At 41.7% G+C, this 23,143-nt stretch overlaps 1 protein-coding gene across 1 annotated transcript in view; it reads left to right on the forward strand.

Annotated features, from left to right (window-relative positions):
- The window catches only part of spag17 (sperm associated antigen 17), a 54,010-nt gene extending 33,140 nt beyond the window's left edge, over positions 1 to 20,870 (forward strand). Inside the window, exons 25-48 of the mRNA XM_088347389.1 lie at positions 719 to 815; positions 899 to 1,032; positions 1,117 to 1,201; positions 1,574 to 1,731; positions 1,804 to 2,091; positions 4,671 to 4,826; positions 7,308 to 7,438; positions 7,511 to 7,641; positions 9,678 to 9,811; positions 9,896 to 10,069; positions 13,017 to 13,124; positions 14,767 to 14,818; positions 14,887 to 14,977; positions 15,048 to 15,098; positions 15,162 to 15,252; positions 15,331 to 15,451; positions 16,556 to 16,613; positions 16,674 to 16,729; positions 16,801 to 16,919; positions 18,762 to 18,940; positions 19,006 to 19,066; positions 19,132 to 19,279; positions 20,556 to 20,711; positions 20,783 to 20,870. Of these exons, the coding sequence (XP_088203515.1) occupies positions 719 to 815; positions 899 to 1,032; positions 1,117 to 1,201; positions 1,574 to 1,731; positions 1,804 to 2,091; positions 4,671 to 4,826; positions 7,308 to 7,438; positions 7,511 to 7,641; positions 9,678 to 9,811; positions 9,896 to 10,069; positions 13,017 to 13,124; positions 14,767 to 14,818; positions 14,887 to 14,977; positions 15,048 to 15,098; positions 15,162 to 15,252; positions 15,331 to 15,451; positions 16,556 to 16,613; positions 16,674 to 16,729; positions 16,801 to 16,919; positions 18,762 to 18,940; positions 19,006 to 19,066; positions 19,132 to 19,279; positions 20,556 to 20,711; positions 20,783 to 20,811 (2,808 nt within the window). The 3' untranslated portion in view covers positions 20,812 to 20,870. The remainder of the gene's footprint in view (positions 1 to 718; positions 816 to 898; positions 1,033 to 1,116; positions 1,202 to 1,573; positions 1,732 to 1,803; positions 2,092 to 4,670; positions 4,827 to 7,307; positions 7,439 to 7,510; positions 7,642 to 9,677; positions 9,812 to 9,895; positions 10,070 to 13,016; positions 13,125 to 14,766; positions 14,819 to 14,886; positions 14,978 to 15,047; positions 15,099 to 15,161; positions 15,253 to 15,330; positions 15,452 to 16,555; positions 16,614 to 16,673; positions 16,730 to 16,800; positions 16,920 to 18,761; positions 18,941 to 19,005; positions 19,067 to 19,131; positions 19,280 to 20,555; positions 20,712 to 20,782) is intronic.
- The last annotated feature ends 2,273 nt before the right edge of the window (positions 20,871 to 23,143 follow it).

Below are 23,143 nucleotides of genomic sequence, written 5' to 3' on the forward strand. Positions count from 1 at the left end.
GCGCGCACTTCTTTTTGCTTTCGCTTTAGATATCGGTGAATGGAGTGTTTTAGCCCCTAATTATGCCTCCGAAGAAGGTCGGTGTAAGCAGCAAAGTTGCTACAGGTGAAAAAAGAACAGTAGTGCGTACAACTATTGCATTTAAGAAAGAAATAATAGCAAAATATGCAGAAGGTGTGCGAGTTTCCGATCTTGCTATACAAACAGCATGGCTTCTGCTGAGCACCACAAAGGTAAGAAATCCTATTCATAATTATTTTCTTTATCCTTTAACCGCTCACCACTCTTTGTGGAGACCCGGGTGCTAAATGACGTGTAAACGACCGGATTTTTTTAGTTGTACACGTTCATGATAGCGTAATATTTCGTACAGAAAACAGTAAAAACAAAATCTTTCGTACGGAAGATTACGCTAACGCGAACGTACGATTAGCCTGGGTTAGGTTCATGTTTACGTTCATTGTAAGCGTTCAGGGTGTTGGAACGGATTAAAACGATTTTACATTACTTTTAATGGCAAAAACGATTTTCGGTGATCGACCAAATCGGTTTTCGAACAGGGTTCTGGAACGGATTATGGTCGGGAACCGAGGTTCCACTGTATATGAAAAACATCACAAATGACTGTTTTTGGGGGCTGCACTTTATAATCCGGTGCACCTTATAATGCGGAAACTGACAACATGGTAATCACTGGGAATGTTTGTGTGTGTTCAAGGCATGTGAAAGCCAACCGCAATTGATTCTAAATCCATTGAACAGCCTCAGCTTGTCTATCCCGAGTGGTCTACTCGTGCAGTTTATGCGCGAAGATGGTGAGTGATGTCCTCCTAAAACACCACTCACATTTTTTTTAACCACACGAAAATGCTTCTTCTTGTCTTTGGGATTTCTTAAGACAAGCCGGACATGCTAGTGCGTCTGAGTTTTCACGGTGTGCGCGACCAGGAGCCCTCCCGTGCTAAAGAAGCATCCCGGACTGTCACCAGCCAAGGAACCGTGATCCGATACATGAAAGATGGCTCCAGCGAGGTAACAGCGCCAGCCTTGCTTGTCCATATCCGTTTCGTCGTCTTTTAACTTATTTCAAGGGTTGTTTTTTTTATGGGGTCGCAGGTTCTCTTTGCGGACGGCGCACTGAGTTCCAGCTTGGATTCTGGCCCGGTATGGGTAGAAGAAATAGAAGAAGACACCACAGATGGCAAGGAAAATACATTAAACTTTCTACACTCTTTAGGGCAGGGGTGTCAAACTCATTTTAACTCGGGGGCCACACGATAGAACAAAATTCTGTTGGGGACCAGTAAAATAAAATAAAACCAATTATATTACAATAAAGTGAGATGTGGTCCCTCTCGACTGAAGAGGTAGAACAGAATGAGCAGGGAACTACTGCCATCTACCGTTAGGGAGTGTAATAGACCCTCCGTTTTGTTCTTCTTCCTAGCAATATTTTGCCAAGGCTCAGGCTTTCCACCCACTGAAAATGGGTCTGAGACCCTAGCATTTGGGAAACAAATGCTATTTGTCCGATGAAAAAGTGTCATTAAACAATCCTAATGTATGTTTGTAGACAAAAATACAGAGAACCAGGTTAGTCCACCTCCTCAAGGCATTTGGGCAACGACGACACCTTGCGGTACTCGTATCTGCACCGTTGGCAGCACGCACGAACAGAATCCGGCGTGCGCTCTCCTGACCTACAAAACATCGGATCCGGTCACTCACGAGGCGAGTGTCCCCGCAGATGCAAAACCCACGACTCCGTCCGCTCGACGGTCTCGATTATTTCTCCGTTTCCAGGTGATGCTGAGCCGAGAAGATCTAGTGGTTATGGTGCAGAAACCCGACGGATCTCTGAGCGTGGATCACGCCGATGGCACCAGGATCACGACCTTCTACCAAGAAAAACCACCGTGCACGTGTGAAGAGGAAGTGTGTGAAATTCATACGGAGGTTGAGAGAGAAAAGGTGGTGATGGTGGAGAACGAAGCTTGCGCCACCGTGGTGATGTATCCTGAACGATACGTGGCCGAAATCCGCTTGGCGGATGGGACTGTCGTCTCCGGCAATTACGAGGGAGCTTATCAGGTAGGGTGCATTAAGTAGAGGTAAGATCCTAAGGCCAAATTTCAGATCCTAGAAATAACAATTTTTATGTTCAGGTCAGTCCGGAAATTCTTTCTTGCTTTCTTTGAGGTTTTTTTTAACCATCCACCCGGTATTTAATTCTTTATCTTTGGTAACTGTTAAGCTAGTTCTGCTGCTTTGGTTGACTCATTCAATGCCAGACGTGTCTCTCAAATGAGAAGAGGGCAAGTTTTGGCCATTTTGACTCATTTTTAAGGCCTACAGAAAATTTTGTTCTGTTGCTATAAGGCATAAAACATATCAAAGGAAAGCTTGAACCCTCATCTTTCATTTTAAAAAGTATAGGTTTCTAGCTTTTACCATTGTTTAGTAAACAATTGGGGGCGGCACTCGGGTTAATTGGCCAGCCCAAATTGTCCTGAAGTGTGAATAAGCGTGTTGTATGTCTCCTTGTACCCTGCAACTGGCTGGTAACCAGTTCAGGGTGTCCCCTGCCCCCTGCCCACTGCCCAAAGATAGCTTGGATGGGCTCCAGCACCGTGAGACCCTACTGAGTAAAAACGGTGCAGGTAATAGTTGAACATTTCTAAGTTTCTTGAAAATAGTCGTTACTAAATATATTTAAGAAAAACATTTTTTTGTGAAAGGATCCATTTCAGTCACAACTTTCACTTTAGTGCTTTTTATGTATTTGTGTTAGCTCCAATGTCTAAATAATGCTTTCCATGAACAACACAAGAGTTCATTGCAAGAACATTGAGCGTTTCAGCTCTTGATGTTTCCAGTGACGTGATCACACAATTTAGGTTACTATGGCAAACGCGTTCCCCCGGGCAACCAGACGTACATGTTGTCAAGGTTAAAACTTGAGATTGTATTAAAGTAAAGAAAGTAACACACTCTGAGTCCGAGATTGATTTTGGGTAGCCCTTTCATCAGAGGCGCATCCCCGCTGAGCTTTCCCCTAGATTTGCTTCCAAGATCGGCTCAGAGAGAAAAGACACCCATCCGATAACTAAAAGGGGTAAGACAACATCTCATTGGCTTAAACAAGATCACATAAATACATGAAAGGAATCTGATTGACGGGCAGCACAGGAGTGCAGTGGTTAGCGCGTGTGCGGTACAGTTCTGAGGTCATGGGATCAAACCTTCCTCTGTGGAGTTTGCATGTTCTCCCCATGCGTGGGTTCCTCCGGGCACTCTGGTTTCCTCCCACATTACAAAAAAACATGAACGTCAGGTTAATTGGCCAGTCCAAATCGTCCCTAATTGTGAATGAACGATTGAATTGTCTGTCCCTGTGTGCCCTGCGACTGGCTGGCAACCAGTTCAGGGTGTCCGCTGCCCACTGCCCGAAGATAGCTGGGATGGGCTCCAGCACACTTGCGACCCTACTGAGGATAAGCGGTGCAGAAAATGGATAACGGATTCTGATTGGCTTAAACAATATCCCGTGATTAAATGGAGCGATATAATGCTGGTCTCTAGATGGCATGCGAGCACAATAAATGGACAGTAAGAAAAGAACATAACATAAAAGAACAATGAGTTACTCTAGAATCAAGGGAGTATATCAGGGGAGGCAAGCTTGTGACCAGTCTCTCCAGCACTAAAGTGAAGGGCATCTTGAATTATAGTTAACGGGCCCCAAAAGGATACAATTGTTGTAAGAATACAAACAGCACCTGGCTTTGGCTGTCTTGAAAGCACTTGTAGGATAGAATCAAAACACTTTTGAGTATAAAATCTTAAAAAGGCACAATTAAACCCTAATTTCCCTTACACATGTAACGTCATCCCTCTCTGACCAGACGATGACAATGGGACTTTTTCATCTTTTATTGAAAGGAAAAAGCTCTGTTGAGGAGTTACCTAACGGTATTTGTCTATGCCTAAGAACTCCCACTACTCTGCTTCCCTACGCTGACTCGCCATATGGTGTTGTCTACACACACTCATTCGCCGTATATCGGAAGCGGCTTCCTCTTTGTGTGGACAAAGATCCAAACAAAGCAGTTCCTGTTATCTAATGGTGATTTGTCATACTGAAACCATTCCAGGTTTTATACTTACAGATAGCAGCGCCAAACCCTCTATAACAGTTAAAAAAAAACAAAAACAGTAAAAACAAAACTTTACGTTTTGGCACTAAGGGGCAATGCTTTTGCAAGCGTATGTATACGTAATGGCATTGAATTTGTTAATAGTCCAAGGTCCCTAAAATTTTCCCATCAATTCTTAAACAAAAGTGTCAATGATAAAAAATTGGCGGTCAATGTTACCTCTGCAAACACATAAATATAAAGTCTTGTTTTCGTTACAAAAGACAGGCCTTCATTTATTATCATAAACCACCTCTCCTCCTCCCGAGTCCTCACAAATAAAATCTAAAATTTGGGGTTTGCTTCGGTCCAACAAATTAAGTTAATTGGTCAGGCTCAGGTTGAGTCGGGCTTTTATACTTGCAGGTCTGGGTCAGGTCGGGTTGAATTTTTTAGGCCTGATTTTACCTCTAGCATCAAGTAATCCCCAAATTACTGTGAATGAGCTCTGAAATTTTATTTTTTTGGGCGAAGGTGGTCCCGTCCAGCGTTGGTCTCCTGCAGATCCAAAGTGACGGCAAGTGTATCTACTCAAGTGAATCCCCTCAGGATGCCCTCCCCATTTTTGTCATGAGCCACACTGACAAAGTGGTTTGTGACATAACTGACCTGTATGCAAGCACCTTTCAGGTGAGTTGCCAGAGAGAGAGGGTCAAAGCATGCTTTGGATCTATTTTGCCTCTGAACGAATGTGCTCCAGAAGAAAAACTCCATAACCACACATGTAAACAATTTGAACTTATGCATGACGGTTCAAAAGTTTGGGGTCGCTTATAAATATTCTTATTTTTGAAGGAAAAGCACTGTTTTTTTCAATGAATATAACATAAAAGTTTATGTTAAATGGTAAATGGTCTGCATTTATGTAGCGCATTTCAAGTCACCAGGACCTCCCAAAGTGCTTTACAATGTGCTTCACTCTTACCCGTTCACACACACTCTCACACATATAGCGGCGTCAACCATGCAAGGAGACAACCTGCATATCAGAGGCATTATGGGTTCAGTGTCTTGCCCAAGGACACTTTGACATTTAACTTTTTGTTGTTTAGCACCTCGTAGTGGTAACAAAAATGTCATTCAATGAAAAAAAAAAAATTGATTTAAATAATAAATGAAAATACAAAAATTAAATACCTTGTGAAAGGCTGGGCTGAAATATGAGAAGTGCAGTTTAATCACTTTGACTCCGTAGTTTATTTTCCTCCTTGTGTCTTTTAGCACTCGTTTTCGTAATTGCACTACAAAATACAGCGACATTTATCATGGTTCATGGATCCATCACGGTCGTCAGGGCAACGCTTCCTGTGGTGTGTCTTGGGCAAGTACAGCCGATCAATTATATCACATACGTCCTTTGCTTAGGTTTTGTATATTTTCTCTATCTATATTCAAATTATGTATTTACATGAATGAAGAACTGCATGGATGTAAACATGAAATTGTATTACATTTTCATTTACATTACATTTTTTGAAGTGTTTTTTTTTTTTTGTGAACCGCAACATACATCACGTGACAAAACATAGTAAATTGATAACGACATAGAATATCAATGAATGAATAAATACTCATACGACAAGTCCTGTTTAGATGGCAAAACCAAAGCTTTAGCAGATATCAACCCAAAGGAATCACTGAAAGTAGACAGTGCTAATAGTACATGTATATTATTAAATATAAATCATTTGGTGGTTAAACAACGAGAATGCTATGATCCTTAACAATGTATGAGGATTATCATTATTTAAAAGGTCTTTGGCTGTGTGTGTACATGGTCAGTTTTACTGAAGTGCAGGTAAGTTGCATGTTAATTTCTATGTATTTTACTCGTTACGAATGAACAAGACTTGAGTTTTTGGAATTTGACTAGTTGAGAACATTGTGTCAGTTTAACGAAGGACTTTATCATTGTGCATGCATTCTCTCGGCTTGAAATGACTTTAAGTCTAGAATTAGGTAAAAAATTTTCGATGTAACTTATTATAAATCATTTCTTTTTTTCAAGAAATGCATAGTCCTTTACCAGAAATCCCTCACAAAAGCAAAGGACATCGCCCCAGAATGTTGTTTTTCAACAAAAATATGAAAGCTAAAAAGATGCAATGTATATTTGTATGATGTGACACTCAAATTTTTGGAAGAAAATCGTTTTTATCAGTGATTTAGGTTCTAGTTGTCATGATTACTCATTGCACTCACCTGTGCCCGCTCGTTTGGCGCCAGCTGCTGCTAGTTGCCTGATTGATTCCCCTATTTATACTCAGTACTCCAGTCACTCCTTGTCAGTCTGTCAGCGAACCTCTGCATATGCAAGGCAAGCACTTTGACTCCCGTCTGTCTCGTTTTCATCCGTATACCACCAGTCTGTTCCTGATTCCCCGTTTGTCTCTGGCTATCGACCCATTGTGTTCGTTTGACCACGCTCTGATCTCCCACTCTGGCTAACGACCCGTTTTTGACCACCAAACATACTCTGATCTCCCGCTAAGGTTAACAACCCGTTTTTGACCAGCGACCACGCTCCGGTCTCCCGCTCCGGCTAACGACCCGTTTTTGACCACCGACCACGCTCTGATCCCCCGCTCCGGCGAACAACCCGTTTTGCCCATTTGACCATGCTCCGATCTCCCGCCCTGGGAAATTCTTATCACGCTCCGATCCCGTGAGCGGCCTGCTCCCATTGTCCAGCGAGCACCGGATCGCTGGTGTTTGTTTCCTCAATATCCCAATAAACTTTTGAGTGAAACGTTAAGCATTTGGGTCTACTACCATTTCTTCTGGCTCTGACACGACTATTAGGAATTTCACACACTGCCGCCTGTCAATGTTAAGGTGCCGTATCACAGTCAGATCAGGAGGCTTCTCCTGCTACTAGTGAACATGCAAACTGGTTTTATGAGGGGGAGCAAACCCCTACCCCAAAAAAACAGTCCAGACAGGGGATGGGCACCGCCATGCTGTACTTTCCCAAGATACAAAACAGGAAGCGGTGCTCCTACAACCCTGGTGGTTAAGGGATCCATGAACCAAAATGACGATTAACCAAGAACAGACCAAAAATTACACAGTGTCCCTTTAAGGATGATTTAAGATTCCCGCTGTTTCCAGGTTTTGGATGATGGACAGGTGAAGGCACGTAATCTTGGCCCTGCTCCGAGCATGCCATTTGAGAATGAGGATGATGAAGATGAGAGCAGAATGATGATGTCCAAGACCCAACCCCATCATCTGACTCCCAGGTGACACACACAGCGCAATTTCTCATTTCAGTTAGAGAGTTGACTTTACCGCTCGCTCGTCTTTGCCCAAAGATTGTTCCTTGTGCACGAGGACGGTTCTGGTTCGGAGCTCCTGACCAGCCAATCTGTGGAGGATTTGCTGTACGAGGCCCACTTAGACCCCACTGTGGTTCTTCTGAAGGACCCGCTGCCAGACACACAAGGTGAGTGTGGTTTTGGTTCCTACTCTGCAAGGGAGGGAAATAATAGGGAGGTACCCCGAATAACTTGTTCCCTAATACCTTAAGGCAGAGGTCGGCAACTCGTGGCCCAGGAGCCACGTGCGACTCTTTAGCGCTGCCGAGTGGCTTCCTTGCACGTTTCCCAAAATGTTTATGAATTGAAAAAGATAGAGGGAGGGAAAAATATTTTTGTTTTAATATGTTTTCTGTTGGAGGGCAAACGTTACACAAACACTTTTGATGTTTTCCAAAGCTATAAAATGTGTAGGATAAATTTCAACTAGGGATGTAACCATGAGACGAGAGGGAAGATCAGCTGGTACGAGTTCACGGTTGGGAAGTGATGAGTTTGACTGCCGCTCTCTCATTAGCATCTCCTTGTTAAAAAACAGAATATAGGTTGTCGCCTCGAGCGCAGCTAAGTCATATGCTGTGACGTAAGTTCCCAAAATAAAAATTACATCAAAAACTGGATTCACTTATTGCATTTCTTTACTTTTTCGACGCAATAAAACATTTTGGAATTTATCAATATTGCAATGAAGTCATCCTACAAAAGAATAGTCCCTTGCAGTGTTCCCTCTAAGCTGCGCGTGTGCGCAACTGCACACTGCTCGTACATTCTCAGCGCACAAGAAAATCTAGCCAGCGCACAAAAATGAGGGCTCAAAATTACTAATTAAGAAACGACTTGAGTCAAAGTTACAGTGCATGAAGGTAAAAATACACGGGTTCCCCTGACGTTGTGTCCTAAATGCGGTATTTTGAAGTCGAGTCGAAGTAGAACGAAGTTGAGTAAAGTCAGTAGAGTTTGTCGAGAACCGGCTTCTTCGGCTCGGCTCACTAAAAGGAACCGGCTCTTTCGGCTCCTAAACGGCTCTTCAGGTTGTTTATGCTTCTTTAATCCAAACATGACCAAATATTATGTAGTAGTATGCACAAAATGACTGAGGAAGGGGGAATAGAACAAAAAAGAAAAAAATACCAAAATGAAAAAGTAGTGAAAAGCTGAGAAAAAAAGAAACAAAAGGAAGAGAAAAGAAGAAGGAAAAAATTAGAAAAAAGCCAGAAAAAAAAGAAAAGAAAGAAATGTAGAGAAAAAGTAAATAGAGAACAAAAAGAAAAAAGTAACAGCACGGAAAAAATAAACACAATGAGATTTTTTTTTAAAGGAATTTAAAAAAAGTTGAAAAAAACACGTAAAAAAACAAGAAAAAGTTTGTGTTGCATTCAAATAATTTCCAATTATATCAAGTGAATCGTGTTGCCAACATTGTACTTCCACTAAAAAATGTGATTAAGTACAGTTCTGTATCTAAATAAGCCCCCAAAAATGTTAATATTATGCGACAAAATATATCAGGAAATAAAAATAATTGGATATCTTGTGAAAGAATTGTAAGAACAAACGACGTTTGTAGGCCGTACAACCTTTGCAATAGTACATGAGTCAATTCATTCAAAAGAGAAAAATAATTTTGCATTGCCGGAAACTCAGCAAAATGTAACTTGATGTCCAGTTTTGGACTTGTTTGATAATTAATTATCTTGCCACACTTGGGATTGCTGTTGCTCACTGTTGTTTCAAGCGTTGCTCACCGACTTTGTGTGAACGCTCAGGCCCGTGGAAAAGGAGAGGGAACATTGGTCCCTTGGTGGATCATTCTCTGCACCTTGGTAATTTTGACAATAGGCTAATATAGCTAATATCGATACATAAAGCATATTTTGGATTTGCTTTTTTTGGCTTAAACAAGGCTTTTAAATTTCAGCAACTCCGGATAAATTTGTTTTGTGTTTTGGTCCAATTTGTCTCTTTCAACATTTTGAGTTGCCGACCCCTGACTGAAGGAAATAACATTGAGGTCTATGGACTCCCTTTGACTTTTAACGGGAGCTGCACTTCCATCCGCAGCCTCCCAGGAGGCGTATAACTTAGGGAAATAACATTGAAGTCAATGGGATACCAGTGATAAGCTAAGTATTAAACCTAAAAAAAGCTGTTGTGAATGCTACAGGCGAGTTTGGAATCACTGTCTTGAAACCCACCATTGAAAATGTGAGGTCCATATGGGTGCACAAGAAAATGGAAGCAGATGCCATACATCAGGGCCTCAGAAAACGCAGCGGGCACGATTCACCCCGGTTTGAGGTAATGGCCAAAATACTGGACAGTTGAAATTCCAATGTACCTCTGAGTTACTTAAAACTGACTCAACCGTCTCCTGCCTCATAGAAATCTCGCCCTCCTTCTTTTGTGACCACCGCTGGACAAGGGTATACCCCGGGAAAGCGGGCTGTGGCTAATGTCGATGCCCGTAACTGCCCCAAAGTCTTGGAGATTAGGGAACTTTGCCAGCAAAAAGCCTTTAGCCGAAGGTTAAAAAACCTGCTGGACATGCGGCTTAAGGCAAGTATTAAATGTTACAAAACTTAAAGGCACATTGAGTATTAATTAGTGCCTAATAATGTTAAAACAAATGTCATTCTTCAACAGTGAATGGTGGATTTAAAAAAAAGGAAGCCGTTTTGGAGGGGAGAAAAGCGGTAGTCTAGAGTAGGGCCTCACGATGAACCAAAATCTAATCGATGTGACGTAGTGTGATTGTTTGCGGTTTGAACCTTGTGTTAGCAGACAGAAACCCTAACAAAGCACCCCCATAAGAGAGCCTTTTCTTAATGAAGCACATACCTGTCAAGCTCCAGGGCTCCATGCCCTTACAAACTGTTATATTTTCCTTACAAAATACAATATAATCTTACACCATATTTTTTTTTTCAAACGTGTTTATTTATGTAGTTTAACATGTTGTATTTTAGTTGTGTTTCGTTATATCACTCTGTACATATTCTTGATAAAAAAAAAAGAAAAAAAAAAGAAAAAACAAGAAAAATTGTAATCATCGTAAGCTTAAAAATCCATTAATAACACTTAAAATTCAAAATTGTAAATAAAGATGTTTTTGGAGGAAAAAAATTAGCTGACATTTCTATTTTGTAAACCAAACTACAATATCAACCATTGTGTAGTGCCTGATTTCGACTCCCCTGCAAAATCCTCCCCCCTCTTGTGAACGCGCATTCTGCTGCGCTTCCGACAATAGCAATCGTATTCTATATAATAAGCTTATTAAAACGATAAAGCTATTGTCAGAAGCGCAGCAGAATGCGCGTTCACGCAAGGGGGTAGGATTTTGCAGGGGAGTCGAAATTAGGCACTACAGCGGCAGACGCATGCGTACAGTGGCATCAAACGCTCGTTTGCAACGAAAAAAATGATACCGCGGCGAACTCGATTGACTTGATTGATTTGCCGATTCGTGATAGTCTGTGTATACCGGATTTTACCCATAATTGACAAAGTTGCGTTTTTCCGTACAGATTTTCTTGTGCGTCGTACACGTCTTAAAATGCATAATAAACGTACTTTGTATGGCTAAAACGTACAGGTTGACAGATATGAAAGCATGTCAATATGATTAACCTTCCTGTTGTCTCCATTTTAAGGACTGTTTTTGTATTTATTTTTCTTTATACATGAAGATATTCATTAAATGTCATTTTTTACTGTTGGGTCCAGTCTAGGAAAAGCATTTAAAGTGAAATAAAATACAATTCCAGGGTATTTTTTTTCAGGTTTTACACAACACAGTGGCGGGTCATTTTGACCCGAGGACTACAGGAAGGTTAAGTACTCACAAAAAGACAAAACATGCGTTTCTCTTTTAAAATTGAAAATCGCATCGAAATTGCAATACTGGTCTGAAAAATCGCAATTAGGTTCATTTCCACATCCGTGCAGCCGTAGTCTAGTGCATAAAAAGGTATTGTTGTTTTTGTAAAGTGTTCTGCTGTCAAAGGGACAGTGTGTATTGTTTTGTGCCTTATCTATCTATCTACCCTGGTCATATCCCTCAAGAGAGGTGACCGACAGCAAGACAAACGCATACACAAAAACAAAGAAAAGAAAAAGGGAAAAAGTAGCAAAAATCAAACAAAAAAAATTGACCATGGCCAACCCTGATGCCCAAACAAGTTTAGCACCAAGGTCATGCTTTCGTCTCTCCAGATGAAACAGGACACAAGAAAGCGGCCATGTCACTCGGGTCAGGGTGACACAACACACTCTTCTGATCAACAGCAGGGACCCAACAGTTTTCACTGGTTTACCCCTGCCGCATCATACAGGTGCCCTGCCCATCCCTTAGAACGTGTCCAAACATCCCAAGTCAAGTCATATTTATTCGTATAGCCCTTTATCACAAAATGTCTGAAAGAGCTGTACAGAGCACAACAACAGAATCCCGATGTCAAATATGATTATACCAAGGATAATAATATTGTAATGTAAAGTTCATACTCATGTAAAAGAAACAAAACTTGAGTGAATACATCATGAATAGTGATTCAAAGACAGAGAGAAAGAGAAATACCTCTCCACTCATTCCTATCACCAACAAGAGCTATAGCTTCCACTACATTTAGACCTCTTACCTCCAGTGCGCTCATAACACTATCCATACACGTCAATCGCCGCCTTCCTCTTGGTCTCCTTCCATTTACTTCTGCTGTCATGATTGCTGATGTGGGTCACCTGAGTCTGCTCCTTTGGCGCCAACTGCCACGGACGCTGATTGGCTGCCTGTCTCTTTTTAAACCCCCGTCTTCCTGTCACCCGTTGTCAGTCCGTCTGCGAACCTCAGCTACGCTAGGCAAGCCTTCGGACCCTGACTCTCTCCTGTTCTGATTCCTGAGGAGGAGAGGGCTCCGACCCATTTTCTGAACTTGACTACGTTTTTGCTCCCTCGTCCCGGCCACCGATCTGTTTTTTCCCTGCTCTCGACACTGCCATCGCTCGCCACGGAAAACCACTCTGCGTCTGAGCAACCTGCTCCCCACAACCAGCGATCTACAGATCGTGTATACAACCCTTTCCCTTCTTCCTAATAAAACTAAGAGAAACGCAAGCACGTGGGTCCTGTCTTTGTTCTGCTCCTGACAATTTAGTGCCTAATAGTGGTACAAAATATGAAATTTATCAAAAGAAAACAACAACATTGATTTAAATAACAAGCAATAATACATGATCATATGAATGTGCATTTAAGAAATACTCGTAAATAGAGAAATATGCATTTTTTTGGACATAAGATCAGCTGACACATGTCAACAATTTGGCTGCTACGGGTGACCGAAAACCTCCAAAAGGCTGAACGAAAAAATGGTGCGCTTTTCAAGCAAGATCTTGTGCTCAAACAAATCACACTGTCCCTTTGATATTGTGATATTTCTTGCAGTTTTGGGGTCTTAAAATCCAGGTTCTCGTTACCTTGATGAATATTTTCCCCCCCATGTAGGATTTTATTGAGTGTTTGATGGAAAAGGCACAGTGGTCTTCAGACGTGATGCTCAAGGAGCCTCGTTCTGATGTGGAGCGAGCTCACGCCGGGGTTCTGCTAAGTCAGGTGCGACTAGTTCAGTGGTGGGCAAACCTGTTCCATAAGAGCAAATGTCCAGCAATCCCTTATTGTATCAAATCACTAGGATCATTATCAACCTCCTGCATGATTTGCTAACAAGTTGATCATTTGTATCACCCGAGTCAGAAAAAAGGAACCTCCGGAAACAATGCAGGACATGTGGCCCTCAAGGACCGGGTTGCCCAGTCTTGAAATAGCTTGAGGCTGACATATCATTTGAAACCAGTGTTGGGCGCTTTACTGTAAAAAAGTAATTTGTTACTGTTAGTAGTTACTTCATTTAAGAAGTAATTCAGTTATTCCCCTGTATTACTGACATTTTAAAGTAGCGCATTACTCTGAAAGTAACTATCAACAGGGTTGGGTAGGGTTACTTTAACTGGATTACTTTCAATTACTTTTGGATTACTCCAATACCAAATATGTTAATAAAAGACAAAAGAAACTAAATATGAATAAAATTACTAAATTTTGTGCAGGCTTGGCGAGTAACGGAATAAATGGAACGGCAAAAATGATGTTGGCAAGCTGTTTGGATTTATTTTCATTTTGTTTCTGTCGCATTTTATGTTAGTTTTGCCGGAGATCAAAGAGATCAAAGCCAGGAGAGAAAGCTTACCACGTGTTGTGAGTCATAATTTTATTCATATTTAGTTTCTTTTGTCTTTTATTAGCATATTTGGTGTTGGAGTAATCCAAAAGTAATTGAAAGTAATCCAGTTAAAGTAACCCTACCCAACCTTGACTATCAAGTTACCAGTTACCGTACATACTCAGATTAAAGCCCACCACCTAAAACTGCTTTAATATAGCTACATAATAAAAGAAATACAAGAAAACGTGTACACCAACTGGTGGAAGCCTTCATAATTCTTGTGTAATCTTGGGTGCTTGTAAATGAAAACCGGGACACACTATATCCATTTTGTCTATAGGCTTCAAACCACTGGAAGATTTCCTTCTCCATTGTTGAGTACTGCCCAAGGTGATTTATTTTTTCCAGATGTAGAGCAAACAAATATATTGTAAATAAAAAGACCACAATTCAGAACATGTTTATCTTAAATTCTGCGCATGCATTCATCCCATTGATTTCCTGTTGGTTTGTTGTGCCCTGGCAGAGGCGTAGACTACTATTCGCTACTAGAGACACACAACCAAATTTGTGCATTTAAGCTGACCCCCAATTTCGGTATTTTATTCGATAGTTTCAATTACAGTTTAGATGAGAGTATGAATGGTAGGGAGAATATCAGTAGGGAGAAATTCTTGCACTCTGTGCTTGAGTCGGTGCCACTGTATTGAGTTGTACTTGGTAGGGCCATATAAACATGCTAACTCCAATTGAGTGACGTGATTAGCGGTTTGATTCTGGTGGACTACGGTGAAAATGTTTTTAATGAGTAACAGAGTAACTCACCTTTTCGTAACGACGTTTAAGTTACACATTTTTATCAATATCCCTTTACAATACTCGTTACCAAGAAAGGTAATTGCATTCCAGGGACCCTTTAGATTGTAACGTGATATTCCCAACACTGGTTGAAACCCAACAGAATCCTACTATCTACCGTAATATTAATTGCTGTTTTAAAATAAATGTGCTCATTCGAGTGTCCCTTTACAGTCACTGACAGAGGGAGCAGATGATGTATGCATCAATATAAAAAAGACCCCAGGTAAGGGAGGTCTTCATTATGCCTGAACTGACTGACATTTTGTCCCACTGACCAATGTCCGTCCGCAGGGTACATCGGCACCATGTACAGCCAGGCTGTGCAAGCGCCATCCGATCTGTTTGATAATATGGAGGATCCCGCAATGGCGGCCAGCTTCGGGTAAAGGTTACTTCAGTAACTTAAAATCAAATGTCTTCTGCAATCTTATGCACTGCTGTTTTTAATGCAGTAGTGCCCAGGTTAAGGAGTCCAGGTGGACAGACACACTAGAACAATACAGGTCAGGTCTCACAAAGCGCAGAACATTGCGCAGACAGGTTATAGTTATTAATTTGTCCCTCAGACAGGAGCTGTTTGAAGTCCGGTCCTGCGTTGAGGCGCTGAGGAAGAAAATTATTGTGCCTTACTTTCACCCGGAAAACAACTTATTGCACCAGGAAAGTGTTGTAATCAAATTTGATAGTTTGCCTGACCATTGTACAATAGTGCTTACTTGCAATGTAATTTCGTTTCAGAATTATTTTTTTCGTCGAAGTCCGGAGGATTGGAGGCCGACCGTCAGCAGCCCGACTTTTACCGAGTCAGAAGCTACGGATAACGCCTTCCAGAGGGATATTCTTCCTGAAAAGCATAGTAAGCATTAGGGCTGCAACAAATAGTCAACGCTGTCCCAAAAAAATCGATGATTGAGATAGTCAATCATGAATTCTGTTTAGTCATGATCGCATGAGGATATCAATGTCGACACTAGACAGCTTTTTCCAACAGAGTAAGGCATCTCTACATAAATATAATTTCTGTTAAAATTCACTCAGACCCAACAGCTTCACGGTTTTCGAGCAGTAACACCTAAAAACAGAAATGACAACGTCAACATCAAGTGTGCATACTAAAACTTGCAAAGTTTGGGAACATTTTAGCCTTTATAATAAAAAGAATACTTGAAACGTTTGCAAAGCAGACCTTGAGTATCATACCAGTATCATACCAATATTTGAAGAGGTAAAGTGGAGTCTGACTCGCCTCAGTAATATTCAAGTAACATTTAAGCCGATATGGTTACGATGACATGGATTGTACATTTTATACATGTATTTTTCGCTATAAATGAGCTTGAGCGTTATGCCTGACTGTGCCTGAAAGACGTACTAGAAATTAAATGCATGCAGTCAGAAGAACAAACGTCAATTTTGAATTTTTTATTTCAAACAGTTGAGAATCATTAAGTACTTTTGTTAGAGACTTTGGAATTGAAACACCCTTCCAGAGAGAGGGGTTCTCCTTTTGTTAAGCCACTTCTTAATTTGATCTGGGTTCAACATTTCCTGAAAAGGATCCTATTTATAATGGAGGTTTGCAGTAACTTGAAAAGTGCTATATAAATGCAGACCATTTACCATTGACCTCACCAGAATATGGCAGCTTTTCTTTGGGGTTCCCTCAAAACTATCCCAATTGTACAGGGGTATGCTTACTGAATCTACACTATGTTTAATAGAATATGTGTTTTTCATTGTAACAGTTTTTCTTTTGTTTTTTATAATTTGCCACAAAATTAATCAACTTCATGCTAAACTTAAAGAAGAATTTATTCAACTAATTGTACCAATAATTGATGGCTAATCCACTGTAAAAACGGCCTTTAGTTACAGGACAAGTAAGCATATTGTATAATAAACACATTGTTAAAATATGAATGTCCCAATGCCACGTCACATTTATTGTGTTTTTTTCTAGCGGACATAGAATTGCCACCAATGCCACCTTTGGAGCCAGAACCTTCTTGCTCCAGAAGGTTTGTCAGTCGCCGATCAAGTCAGATAATAACAAAAAGCTAATCTGTGTCCATGCTCAGTCACACGACAGTGAGGAGCGGCAGGATAACTGGCATTCCACTTTCAACTCCAGCAGGTTTCTGTTTTGGTATTTCAACAGGCAGTCAACATTGAATATGAGACTGACTCTATCTGTGTCTGTTCCAGACCCCTGCAGGACTCCAAAGTCGGTGCATCTTAATGTAATTGGGCAGCCCAGGCGGACAAGCGTCAGGCTTCCTCCCTCACTTAGAAGTTCTAAACCCTTCAGTGTGCCTAATCAACACGTAAGTCAAGTCAAGTCATGTTTATTTGTATAGCCCTTAATCACAAGGAGTCTCAAAGGGCTGCACAGACCACAGATCATTGCAAACCACAGACTATTATTACACCACCCCTGATCTAAAACCTACATGAGGGCAAGGAAAAACTCAAAAACCCCAACATGAGAAAAATGAAGAAAGTTTGAGAAAGGACCGCACATGAGGTCATCACCTTCCAGGATGACCAGGCTGCAATGGATGTTGCAATAACAAATAATACACAGATATTGTCAACATAAAATATAGGTTGTTCATATGCTATAGAATAGAAGTGTGTTTTAAGCCTAGATTTAAACAGTTCCACTGAGGTTGCACATCGAATCTCCGGGGGAAGAGCATTCCACAGCACCAGGGCCCGAATGGAGAACGCTCTCGAACCTGCGGATCTCTTCTTGGCTCTTGGGATCACTAGTAGACCAGCGTTTTCAGAGCAAAGGCTCCGCACATTAGCAGCCCCCCAATTTGTTTAACCCTTGTGGCATGCAGGTACATATGATGTACATTTTCGATCACAGAGAGAGCATTGAAAAGTAAGGCAAAAAATGCACGTACTTGCACATGCACCTTGAATTAGCTGATTAGGGTACAATCACGACTTTAAGCCAGAACATCCCGTGCAACTCCTCTAACTTACAATCAGACACAGCCTCAAGCAATCATAACATTGAGATTTTAGGGTGATCCCTTTAATTAATTCAAACCTAAATAATGATAATTTTGTGTAGTTGTTCTGGGTTAAGAAATGTGGGGGTTGATTTAAACAAAAGGACCTTGATGTTGTATAATATAGTCCTATATTTTTGGTTGCCACCAAACAAAACCAAGCGGGTTTTTCTGTTTTCTGGGGGTTTAAATCAAAGAAAAGTCATTCATAATGTTGTTTTGTACAATATAATGTTTTAGATTGCTGTGAATAATGTCATCTATTTAAAAATATTTGTATTAGTATTTATTCAACACAAAACTCACCTGAGTAAAATATCGTACTCACAAATTCCATGAGATGAAAAACATAAAAATAAATGGTAAGTATTTTTATGATGCATTTAAAATCAAAATACAGTCCCATTCTAAGGCTTTAAAGCAGGTGTCACATGAGTTCATCCTCCGTGATCAAATAAGGGCCATAATAATCTCGTATGTGACTTTCCAGTTTTAGTGTCTGCGAAGGCAAAGCGATATGATATGTTGATTGCTCTGTCCAAAATATAAAGGGCAGAATAACAACTACAATTCAAAGTCACAGTGTTACACCAACAGACCCCATTTTGGCTATACCTCTCTCAGAAATCCTCAACAGTTTACGTTCACTGTTGAGACTCTTTATGATGAAAACCCACAGAACAAACTCTAAACACCCCAAAACACCAGCCATGCTTCCAGAGTATTTTTATTGGGGGAACGATAGAGATGGGCCAATCTCTGCACACATTGCGCACCCCCCTAAATACATCTGTATCCTTCTACTTTGTAGTATTTAGTGACGATTTTACCAAATACCTTTGTTTGCACCTTGTCATGCTATTGTTTTCCAGCTAAGTTGCCCAAGTTATGTTTAAAAAAAATATCAGGAGAGAATAGAAACCTTGTGTTTGAACTTATATTACTCAATGTTAGTAGCACTTGCAGTTATTATTTCAGTTTGGGACACAACTTCAGATTGGTACCTTTTAAGATACCATAAGTATCCATATTCTCCAAACTGTTCAACAACAGCATTCAATTTACTTTGGGTTTGTCTTGGATTGGGATTTTAGGGAAATTTGACAGAATTTGTAAGGAGTTAAATAAAACCTGCATCCCCAGTTCCGCTCTGTGGAGGAGCCGGTGCGGCGCAGGTGTCGGACCATCTCCCTGGTTGACCCAAACGTCATCACCAGAGGCTTTGAGCTGCGGCCGACCAGCGTGGACTTTGGTCTGCAGAAGGACGGGACCTTCTCTGTTGTCACCGTGATCATGAAGAACGTGGGCGTTGACACCTGCCGGTGAGATGGACACACTCTGAGGTTGTCGTGGCTGATGAATCGTTTCAACTTGGCTTGTTTCCCAGGTTCCATGTGAAGCAGCCTCCTGTGTCATCGGGCCTCCGTGTCAAGTACCAGCCGGGACCTGTGAGTTCCATGACATGAGGGTATCAAACCCATGGACCGTGTCCATCTTTTTTTTCCGTGTCTAGGTGCCAGCTGGTTTGCATATTGAACTGAATGTTGAGCTGTATGCCATCTGTGAGGCCCACGAGGGCTACAGGGATCCTACCAAGTACATCTCCCAGGACATTATTATCCACACGGAGACAGACATTCTCTATCTGCCGGTCACAGCCAATATCCTTCAACTAGCTGGCCACTCATTCATTCATCCATCCATCCATTATCTGCACCGCTTATCCTCGGTAGGGTCACGGGGGTGCTGGAGCCCATCCCAGCCTTCTTCAGGCAGTGGGCAGGGGACACCCTAAACTGGTTGCCAGCCAGTCGCAGGGCACACAGAGACAGACAACTCACTCGCTTATTCACACTAAGGGACAATTTGAACCAGCCAATTAACCTAACATGCATGTTTTTTGGAATGTAGGAGGAAACCATAGTGCCCGGAGTACACCCACACAAGCACGAGGAGAACATGCAAAAATGGGGTGAACTGGCAAAAATATTACACAGAGAGCTAACAGGGGCTAAAAAAGCCTTGACACGGCAGGCAGGCTACTAAAAATGGGTAACGGGGACCGATCGGCGGTAAAACGGGAAGCTGGCTGAAAAACACGCAGTAAGCAGCCAGGATAACTGGGACCCAACAACAAAAATCGATTACTCCAACAAACGCGAACCCAGCCGGGGAAAATCAAATGAAATTCAATTCCTTATTATACAGCTCGAGAGTCTGGTCACATCCTGTGCATGGCCGTTTGTATTTGATGGAGTTGTCTGGGGGCATAGTCTCTGCACCATAGAAGAGAACTTTCATTTGAAATTCGACATTACATTTTTGTTCTAAGAAATTAAGGCTCTTCCATGCAATAATTTGCCAAGAAACTGAAGATTTCCTACAATGTTATGTAGTACTCCCTTCAGAAAAAGCACAAATAGGCTTTAACCAGAGTAGAAAGAGAGTTGGGAGACCCCGCTGCACAATCAAGGAAGAGGACAAGTATGTTCGAGCCTTTAGTTTGAGAAATGGACGAACTACCGGTATTTAACTAGCAGCTTGGTTAAAATAGTATCCGCAAAACACCTGCGTCAACTTCTACTGTGACTCTATGATACTGGCCTTAAATGCAGAAGGGTAAAGAAAATGCAAGATCTGAGACAGGCCAATAAAAGGAAGACGGGCAAAAGAACACAGACATTGGACAACTTATTTGAAAAATAACTGTGTCTTTTTCACAAAATTGCGTAACCCCAAGCTTTTGAACAGTAGAGTAAATCGAACCTTCTACTCATAAAAATATAACTGAAAAAATATTTGAAAACCCACCCCTTCTCCCCATTCGAGCATACTGACAATCTTAGTACTGTGTATAAAATATGACAGTGCACAGAGAAACCAGGTGAGGAAAATCAGCAATAAATATTCATGCCAAAAGCCCCTTGACTCACGTACCCATCCTCCCTGAGATCGTCTATGACTTTTGGGTGCAAGAGCGCTTCAGTTCGTACAGCAGGAGGTGCTCCAGACCGTACCGCAGTCTTCCAGCAAACCACAGGGTGGAGCGGAACGCACCCGGCTCTCGAGGGGGCACGGCTTCTGCAAACAAGGGTACATGTGCGCAACAGTCTACGCAATGCACCCATTTTCATCTTATGTACTCTTTTTTTTTCACATTACAGGGCAGCATAAACGTACAGCTAGTCTGTGAAGATCTTGTCAGTCTTCCCCAAAAGTGTGTCAAGTAAAAATTAAGTGGCCAATTCCCAAGTGTGTGTCTTCTCTGCTTCTTAAATTGTTATTGTTTTGATTGAATTTGTCTGGATCAAGTTGTTCTCTACCCATTTGATCGGAATAGCAGGTAAGATGACTTATTTAATTTTTTGGGGGCTAGCTTTTTAATTAAGATTGTTATGTTTGGAGAACATTGCTAGCTTGCGATACTGCAACGGAGCCATCTGTCATGATTACTGATGTGATTTATCTGTGCCCGCTCCTTTGGCGCCAACTGCCTCGGACTTTGATTGGCTCCCTGTCCCTATTTAAATCCACTCCTTTCTGTCCGTTAGTCAGTCCGTCTGCAAACCTCAATTAACACTAGGCAAGCCTTTTTCGACCTTGACTCCCACCTGTTTTTCCTCCTGTCTGTCCCCCGGCTTCAACCTGTTTTTGATACTAACCACGTCTACTCTCCCGTCCCGGCTTTCGACCTCTTTTTGTACCCGACCACGTTTTTTCTCTCCTGTCACGGCTACTGACCCGTTTTACCGTTCCTGACACCGCCATTGCTACTTCCGTGTTCAGAGCGACCTGCTTCGCGTGTCCAGCGATCACCGGATCGTGGGCGCAACACTTTCTCTTTCTTCCAATAAAACTTGTGAAAAGCGCAACACAAGTGGGTCCTGTCTCCGTTCTGGTCCTGACACCATCAAGTACTCCTTTTCACCATGCCTCCCAACTGATATTTTGAAGCGAGACTAAGTCTTGGTGCACGAATAAACGGCTCCAATGATCGCATTCGAGTTCCCTTTTGGTAAAAGTTCACTTCATAAAACTTGACTTGACTTAAATGTATACTACTGCAGAAATACTACGATGCGGTGCTGGGAATCGAATGGAATGAACTATTTCAAGGCAGTGGAGTATTTCTTGACGCTGCATTGTTCACATTTTTGTTTTGTTTTTTGTTTCCTCTATTAAAGAAAAGAGAGTTTTAGAGGGTGTGGACTGAGGGGGATTTTTTGACTGTGCGATCGCTTTGCTAGTCTGATAGCACGGTTCAGGTTAGCCCTCGCTGATCTCAGCGCCTCCTCGTCACCAGAATTAAAGGCAAGGTTCCGTACCTTTAGCAGTTTGCGTATCTCAGCAGTCATCCAGGGCTTCTGATTGGCACGGGTGCAGATGGTTTTGGTATTGCTGACGTCTTCTGCGCATTTACTGATGTAGGCTGACACAGACATGGCGTACTCATCTATATTTACCTGACTGCCCATTTTGCACATCTGGTTGGCTACTCCTCTTGCACTGTTTGCTCTACTGTAAAATACTATACATAGCCATAATTATTTAGTATATTATTAGCACTCAATACTACAACTCAATACAACATTTTATTTATATCTGTACATTCAAGGAAACTGTGCGGGTCAGATGTATCGACATTTCGTTCTGTATACACGTGTACTAGAATGACAATAAAGTAGATCTGAATCTGAATCTGAAATGTCAAGTCAAGCGATGTTTATTTGTGACACCCTTAATCACAAGGAGTCTCAAATGGCTGCACAGACCACAGGTTATTGCAAACTGCAGACTATTTTGACACCATCCCCTGATCTAAAACCTACATGAGGGCAAGGAAACTCAAAAACCTCAGGATGTGTCAAGTCATGTTTATCTGTACAGCCCTTAGTCACGAGGAGTCTCAAAGGGCTGCACATGAGAGCAAGGAAAAACTCAAACACCTTAACATGAGGAAAATTAAGAAACCCTGGGGAGGGACTTCACACGAGATAATACCCCTTCCAGGATGACCAGGCTTCAATGGATGTTGCAATAACAATTAATATACAGATATCATCAACAGGAAGTATAGGTCATTTACAAGCTATAAAGTAGAAGTGTGTTTTAAGCCTAGATTTAAACCGTTCCACTGAGGTTGCAGACCGAACCCCAGGGGCAGAGCATTCCACAGCATCGGGGCCCCCAAAACGGGCTGGTTACGGTCATGATTTCAACATAACAATGTTCCTTCACCTCAAACTCCAGCTCTTTTGGGTCAGTGATGCGCACGCATTCCTTAGTGATTCGGCTGGAAATGGGTCAATAATGGTCAAAATAACGAACAGGCATCCTATGCAATCTCATTTGCAGGTGGAATATTAAAAACAGAATCAATTGATCACATATATCAGAGGAAGAATATTGAAACCATTTTTTTGTCAAAGCACTAATTAAATTCGACTCTGGTGTTCTCGCGCACGTGAAAACGGGGGGCGGTGCCTCCTTGTGTGGAATGACGTCAGCGAAGCGCACAAGGCGCA

This window comes from Urocampus carinirostris, chromosome 11 (genome assembly GCF_059441175.1).
Source record: "Urocampus carinirostris isolate Australia breed hairy pipefish chromosome 11, RoL_Ucar_1.0, whole genome shotgun sequence".
NCBI lineage: Eukaryota > Metazoa > Chordata > Actinopteri > Syngnathiformes > Syngnathidae > Urocampus > Urocampus carinirostris.